Source organism: Molothrus ater, chromosome 18 (assembly GCF_012460135.2).
Source record: "Molothrus ater isolate BHLD 08-10-18 breed brown headed cowbird chromosome 18, BPBGC_Mater_1.1, whole genome shotgun sequence".
NCBI lineage: Eukaryota > Metazoa > Chordata > Aves > Passeriformes > Icteridae > Molothrus > Molothrus ater.
Window position 1 is genome coordinate 2,532,795 of NC_050495.2, and position 7,498 is coordinate 2,540,292.

At 45.8% G+C, this 7,498-nt stretch overlaps 2 protein-coding genes across 5 annotated transcripts in view; one reads left to right on the plus strand and one right to left on the minus strand.

Moving 5' to 3' along the window:
* Nucleotides 1-842: 842 nt before the first annotated feature.
* On the minus strand, nucleotides 843-3,234 carry MTRFR (mitochondrial translation release factor in rescue). Of its 2 annotated transcripts, none has more exons than XM_036393444.2 (3): nucleotides 3,155-3,234; nucleotides 1,778-2,088; nucleotides 843-1,094 (listed from the first exon to the last, which is right to left on the minus strand). In XM_036393444.2, exons 1-3 carry the CDS (start codon nucleotides 3,189-3,191, stop codon nucleotides 882-884), a joined length of 561 nt encoding a protein of 186 aa, XP_036249337.1. In that variant the 5' UTR covers nucleotides 3,192-3,234; the 3' UTR covers nucleotides 843-881. The 2 variants fall into 2 exon arrangements, with proteins under 2 accessions (XP_036249337.1, XP_054372769.1); XM_054516794.1 differs by lacking the exon at nucleotides 3,155-3,234 and adding an exon at nucleotides 2,977-3,142.
* Nucleotides 3,235-3,425: 191 nt separating this feature from the next.
* The window catches only part of MPHOSPH9 (M-phase phosphoprotein 9), a 23,783-nt gene continuing 19,710 nt past the window's right edge, over nucleotides 3,426-7,498 (plus strand). Inside the window, exons 1-3 of one of the 3 annotated variants that reach the window (XM_036393276.2) lie at nucleotides 3,426-3,549; nucleotides 5,900-6,032; nucleotides 6,265-6,415. In XM_036393276.2, coding sequence (XP_036249169.1) covers nucleotides 5,926-6,032; nucleotides 6,265-6,415 — 258 coding nt within the window. In that variant the 5' untranslated portion in view covers nucleotides 3,426-3,549; nucleotides 5,900-5,925. Of the gene's footprint in view, nucleotides 3,550-4,147; nucleotides 4,714-5,899; nucleotides 6,033-6,264; nucleotides 6,416-7,498 lie in introns of those variants that run through there. The other 2 variants (XM_036393274.2, XM_036393275.2) reach the window with 2 other exon arrangements.

Sequence of the window (7,498 nt, forward strand, 5' to 3'; positions counted from 1 at the left end):
AAAATGTACTTCAGGAGTGCTTCAGAGGAATGGTGACAAAGGAAACACAGCTGCATTTGTTCCTATAAAATGAGAAACTGTCAAAATGAGTGAAGGTACCAACATGGCCAAGCTGAACTGCAGCACAGCATAAACATAACAAACAACTCTAATTAATTAATTCACAGTTTGGATGGAGTCAGCTTCCAAGACAGGTAATTTTTTATCTGTAATGTCTCAGTTTTACCCCTGAACTGGAGGGCCATGAGTGACCATCCCTGACCTGCAGGAGGGCCCTCCCTGTGCCCCAGTGCTCAGCACCACTCCAGGTCAGATCTGGAAAGCTGCTGGGTAAATTTTATCCAGAGCTGAGCAGGACAGAGCATTTGTTCAGCTGAAGGATCAGAACCAGTGACTGGAGTCTCTTCAGTTCACACCACCACAACCAGCACCCAAACCTGGTCCCAGTTTGCAAGGGATTTATGTCACTGAAGGCACTGCCTGGGTAAGAATGGGAAGTGAGAACCTTCAGTGCTGTTCTCGTGTGCTGGAGCTCCCAGGAAGCAGCCCAAGGTGTCATCTGCACAAGAGGAAATCTATTGATTTTTTTTTGGTCTGTGCTAACAATGGTGGAAAGCTTATAGCTCCTCTTTAACAAGGATTCCTTTATCTCCTGGACCTGGCAGAAAAACTGATTGCTGAATGTGATTAATGAGATGATGGCAGGGAGAGGCAGGAGTACATGAGTGCTTTTATCTGCTCAGCTTTGCAGGAACAGCAGGTCAGCACTGGGGTTTCAGCTGTGCTATGAAGCCCTGCATCATTTGTTAGTGGGAAAAGTGTTTGGGTCTAATGACAAACAATTCTCTTACCCTGCCAGGGCAAGGCAATATTTCAAATGTTTATTCCTTATCCAATTGTTGCATCTCTTTAAAAAGCTTTTTCCTTTCTAGGTTTTCCTTTGCTCTTCTTTTTTTCTCCTGCTTTTGCTTCTCTGATGTTTTCTTCTCTTTAAAAACATCACTGTCTTCTCCTTTGTAGAAAAGGTCAACTTTTTCCTGCAGGATTTCTCTGGCAATCTTTCGGTTCTTCTCCACTGATCTTGTCTGATGACACTGGAGAAATACAAAGAACATTTTTACTGAAACTTTTACCTGTTTATTCTTCAGCTTTCCCTTTCAGTCTATACATTCCTACCGTTAGAATAAAGAAAATCCCCTCCTCCCCAAGCCAAGAGCATCCTCCCACCAACAACAGCTTCAACTTTTAAATCCAGATGATATATTTTAATAATTATTTGCTACTGTAACTCATCAGACTGGTTTTTGCATTAATCTTTAATGCTTCCCATCTTACCCAGGAAAGCTGCTTGAGTTTAACTTAACTGTGTCTTCCCCTTGTGACAGGAAGCAGAGATTAATTTCAAGGTGTTAATCCACAAGAAGTAGGTAAGAGAAATGCTTAAAAGGGATCTGCAGAGTGATCAATTTGCTAAGGAAGAGATTCTAACTCACATGAGGGACAGGAATGTGACAGCTACAATGAAGATTAATTTAATTGGAAACTACAGAACTGTAACTGGGTGGCAAAGCCAGGAAAAGGAGCTCTGACCCCAGGTTTATTTATCTGCTGACAGGCAAGACTGCTTCTTGCTGAGACTCTTGACAATATAAATATAAATATGAAAAAAATATAAACTTTTCTTCCATGCCACCTGCACTGTGATAAAGCTTTATTCTGAAAGGAGACTTGCAAGTCTTGATGCAATTTGTGACTCAATAAAACAAAACACAATTACCTTCACTACAATCCCAGATGGAATATGCTTCAGGACAACACAGTTGTTTGTCTTGTTTGTGGCTTGACCTCCTGGGCCATCACCTCTTACAAACTGTTCTTCTAATTCTGCCTCACTCAGTTCAAGGAGATTCAAAGAGTTCTTTTTTCTTGCTGCCTGAAGCAAGGGCAGGCTGGGCAGAGAGAGCTGCTGCTTCCTCAGAACCCACCCTGTCCATGATGGTGTTTGCACCCCTCTCAGTAAGAATGCAAAGTGAAATAAACCTGGAACATTCATACAGAAACCAGGACAAGGCTTCTCTGCAACAAAACCTGGAATGGAATGGGAGAGAGTTGTTTACCATGAGAATCCTTGTTTAAGATGAGCTATTTTAGCTGCACATATTGAGCAGTATTTCAATATTCAGATTTATTTTCGAGGTTATCTGAATTGGTTTCATTTGCCTTGAAATATTTACCATGCTGAACAGAATTTTGGTTCTCAATATAATGATGTTTCTTAAAATATTTTGAAAGGGATCTGGAAAACAGTAAATAAAAGAATACTCCTACCAATACTTGGAAACTACTAAACATATAAAAAGAAAAAAAAAAACAAAACAAAAACAACAGAGGGAAAAGAGATTATTTCAGTCTTGCAGTCTGACCTGTACAGCCTCACAGGGAACGTGATTATTCCCAGGTCAAGGAATTCACAATATTATTAACAAAGGCACAAAGGTATGCCTGAAGTGTGCATTTTCCTCACGGATAATGAGGAATGTCAGCTCCTACTCCTGTCAAATGTCACTCTTCAGTATTAGGTAAGCAATTCAAACAGTACATGCTGTTATGCTTGAAATACTTTATTTGACTCAGAAGAAAATATTTCAGTGTGTGAAAAAGTGCCACTTGGCAATAAACAGAAAATTTGAACATAACTCTTCAAATCAAAAAATAATTAAGAGAAAACTTTTATTGGCAGCTGCTACAGAAGTTAGTGACATTTTACAATGACGAATACATACAGAAAACCGAGCAGCGCTTCTGGCTAGTTCTGAGCGAGCCTTTATTTAACAGGTTTCATCCAGCTCTACACACTTACAGGACCCTTTTTAAAACCAGGACTGAAAACTCTTGATAAGGCTTAAAAACCCACGATCCCTCTACTGCAGCTGTTGGACAGGACAGCTGTAAAGCAGGACTAAACACAGAAGATACCGGAGAATGTACTGCATTTCCCTCAGCGCTGCGCCCCGCCGCGGCCCCCTCGATGGCGGCAGCGCTGAGGGCTGAGGTCAGGCTCGGAGCGCGGCTCCCGGCGGGGCGGAGCGGCTCCAGGGAAGGCGAAAACCGAACGAGAACCGAACCAGGCCCGACCCCTCCGGCCCCCGCTCACCTCCACCGGCCCTCCGCACCGCGCATGCGCACGCCATGGGGAAGGCGGTGCTGCAGGGCTGATTGGCATGTGGAGCGGCCAATCGCCGCGCAAGATGGGCGGGGATTGCGCTCGGCCTCCAATCGGCTTTTTCGGGGACCGGCGCCGAGGCGCGCGCCGGTCGCCTGGCGGCGGCGCGCGGGCTTTGCCGCGCAGCGAATCAGCGCGGGAGGCGCGCGCTCGAGGCGGCCAATCACAGGGCCGGGCTCAGTGCGGAGCGCCCTCTACCCCCGTCCCCGCGTTCGAAACTCCCGGCCGCCACTCGCCGGGCGGCCGGTGTAGGGCCGCGCCTGTTCGTCGCTTCACGGCCACGGGAGGAGGCGGCTGCCGGGCGCCGTGGGCTCTCAGCGATGCGGGTATGAACCGAGCGGGCCCGCGGGCAGCCGGCGGGGGCAGCGCCGCCGCGCTTGGCCGGGTCCCTGCGACCCATCGCGGAGCCGCGAGGCCGCCCCCAGCGCGCCGCCCCTTTCCCGCAGAGTGACGGGCGATGCAGCCAATCGGAGGCGGCGGCGCTGTCAACATCGCGGAGCGCGGGGAGCGGCTGCCCAATGAGAGCGCGGGGGCGGGGCTTGGCCTGAGCTGGGCGGGGTGGCGGAGCTGCTGCGGGGGCGCTGGTGAAGGGACGGGGACCGTGGAGGGGCCGCGCTGAGTGAGGGTGACATGTGAGGGGTGACATGTGAGGGGCCCGAGCACCGCGGGGCGAGCGCGGCGCTGGCGAGCGGACGGGGCGCACGCGGAGCCGGGGAGGGGGTTACGGACTGACGGGAGGCGGCCCCGAGGGAGCGGACGTGGCAGAGGGGTCCCTGAGCCCTCGAGGCCCGGGCGGCTCTTGAAGGCGCTGCAGCCCCGCACTGGTTGCGACCTCTGAGGGTCCCTCAAGGTCCGTGGGGAGGTGGGGCCTGGCGGCGGCGGGCACCGAGCCGCCCTGGCACCACTGAGGGGTCGGGAGGAGTCGGCTCTGGCTCAGGAAGCGCTGCAGAACCTCACGGGCTGTGTGTCGGCGTTTGCTCAAAATCAGCGCCGATATTTCTGAGTTACAAACACCTCGCCGCTTGTATTTTCCCATCCGTGCCCCTTTCTGCCGCTGCGTGGCCGTGTAAGGGCCGCGCTGTGCTGTGCGATCCATGGGTGACAGCGCTCCCGCAGCGCAGTTACAGCTCGCTAATATTTTATTTTATCGAGAGCAGACTTCTAATGAGGTTATGAAACGAGCCCGTGTCGCAGCTAAGTCCCACCCATTTGCTGTGCTGCCGAGATAGGCCACCCATGATTGCATCCTGGGGATTGGGGGTGACTGATGCAGCCCCCGTCCCCTGCTCTGACACTCCCAGCCTCAGCCGTAGCTGTCAGCTATGACAACCTCCAAGTTTTGCAGGCTTCTGGCCTCTAGAAAATGAAGAAAGCCCTGGTTTTTTTTCTTCTTTTCTTTATCCCACAAAGCTCTGCCAGAGGGATGTGTGTGTCTGTGATAACTTCCTTCCAATTCTGGCATTTTCAGCCCTACCCAGAGGAGATAGTGAGTGAGTACCCAGAAAACATTTCTGCTAAAGCCAAGCAGGCTCCAGTAAAACAGAGGAAAATAGGGCAGTTGTCCATCAGTTTCCTTCTGGTAAAAATATTTTATACTTCTGAAATTATTGGAGATATATCTCCAAGAACTTGCAAATAATGAATCTGTAAAACTCATCAGCCCTGTAAAGAGGAATGGTTGTGCTTTGGAGGTGTTATTCTTCTTTAAGGCAGCAGGAATTTATTCTTAGTGTTACCAGACTACCAAGATGATATTTCTTAATGTCTCTTTTTACTCTCCATCCTTGAAATGATCATAAGGTTTCTCTTCAGTGTTAGAACACAGGCTGAATTCACCAGGGTCTACAACATGCTGAAATATGCCCTATGTAAGAACTGGTTAATTAATTATTTCAAGGGTTTTCTTAGTGAAAGTATGCAAACTTTCACTAGAAAGTGAAGAATATTTTAGTCTCTCTACAGCCAGTCTGCTGTGAGTGCTGTAAGACTGTGGCCCAAGTGTTGTCTATTTATTTATTTATGATGCTTTCAGTTAACCAGCTGCTGTTTTCAACCACTGTGGGATTCCTGTTTGACTCCTTTTTTTGTTGTTTTATTAATTGGTCAGAAATGTAGCTCAATTTTTAAGCTTTCTGATTTAATGTTACATAATAACAGTGAAACAAGTGATCTGTGAAAAAAGTAAGCCAAGCATTACACTCAGAAATGGCAGAATTGGTCGACCCCACTCTAAGTCAGCTGATCTCGGTTTTATTATTTTTGGTGAGTGTGTTTCTTCTAGTGAAGGTTCAGATCCTCAATCACATCTAAATACACTGATAACAGGAGATTTCACACCTTGCACATGGTCTGTGGAGCCCCACATTTAACGAAAACAACCAATCAGACCCTGAGACCACGGTTTTACCTGGAATGTTTGGCATTCAGCCCCTTCTCCAGCCAGACTGGATGTGTTGGGAACCCTTGGAGCTGTGGGAGGCCCAAGGCTGAGTGAGCAGCACCTGCCTGCAGGGCTGGCCCAGGAGAAGGGAGGAGCCTGGCTGTGGAATATTTGCACTTTCTGGGATGGTTTAGCTGAAACAACTGTCTCTCCAGTTCCAATTCTATTTCTTCATATAATAAAGTCAAATGTTTTTTTAAATAAAGAGAGTGATGTTTATTTCTCTCTGCTCTCAGGGTGATGTCTTACCTGGGACTGAGATATGGAAAAGAGCAATGTGGTGAATTCTGTACAAGAAACCCCTTTGTGCTCTGCAGACTCTGATGGCAGAAACACCCAGAGCTCTGTCTGCAACTTGAATTCTAACAGGTAACGTGCTGAAGGAATCACTAACAAATACTCTCATTATTTTGGTTCTGCTTAGTTAGCATGCCTTCACAGTAATATTGGTATTAAGGTGAAATTCTTATTTCAACACAATGAGAGTCCTAAATTGAGTGTATAATTCTGGCAGCATGGCATATGTAGGGTATTGTTTGGGCCACTGTGTTGCACACCTGACACAATAAATAATGGAGCTGTTTTCCTCGTGTTTCTCTAGACATCCTTCATCCAATCCCAGTGGAGTTTCTGGTTACTCAGGGAATACCAGGTCCTCATTAAAGCCTGGTTCTGTTGAGCTGCTTGCCTCCTTTATGCAAGATATCCAGAACATTGGACATGCTAACTCAGAAATTGTGAGGAACTGTGAGGTATTTGATATTAAATTTTCTTTTTTAAAAGTGATATTAACGTATTTGCTTTGCATTTTGGAAGACAAATCTAATGATACAATTCAGCAGCAAGATCTGGGTTTATTCCTAATGATGGGACAGATCCTTTACAACAAATGAACTAATCACCTGGCTGGATTTAACTGCAATTTTATTTCAGTGTTTTACAATAATTTTTCTTTATATCTTGGTGTTTAATCATATAACAATATTATATTAATAATATATATTGTAATATAATATGGATCTGAACATTTTTTTCCCAAAGTTACAATAAAGATAGGAAATTCTTGAACTGAAAAATTTAAACCATTAAAGCTGTATCACATCAAACTGGTCTGAAATTATCCTAAAAATTAGAAGGGCTTTTTTTAAAAAGGGTTCTGTTTTGCTTGACTTATTTATATAATCCATGTGTAAAGATGTGTAGGTGATTAGTTTCTTTCCAGATTTAAACCAATGCAAAAATAATGATGTAGTTTCAATGAACTAATTCTCCAAAATACTTTTTGGAATGTTTTTTGTCCTTTGTATTTTAAATTTTATCAGTGTATTTGGTTATCATAAGGAGCATCAGTTTTGCACACCATGGGTTTGTTCTTGCAGATTTTTGAGCTCCCTGGCTGGGATCCATCCAAGTGTGTGTTGACAGATGCTTAATTTGGGTTCTCTTTAACACCTCCAGGAACAGAATATTGATGTGTGTGTCCCGTGTCCTGTGCTTCAAGCACCAGGCTCCAGAAACATTAGCATCAAATAGTTTTTAAACATCAGATTTTGCCATGTTTCAGGAATGCTGTGTATTTGATTTTTTAAAAAAAATTATCTCTTAGTTTCCATGACATAATTATGCATCCTGGCCTTTAGCTGCATTGCTGAGGGGAGGAGTTTCTTACTGAAGTGGATGGACAGAAGGGGGGTTAATTATCAGTTTTAGAATTGCCTGTAATTAATGGAACTGGAATCAACCTTTCCAGAATCTGAGTGCTCTTTGCTGGCAGCTGTTCCTACTTTTAGTTTCCACTGATTGGCATGGTGGGGGCTGAATGTGCTGTGGGGTGG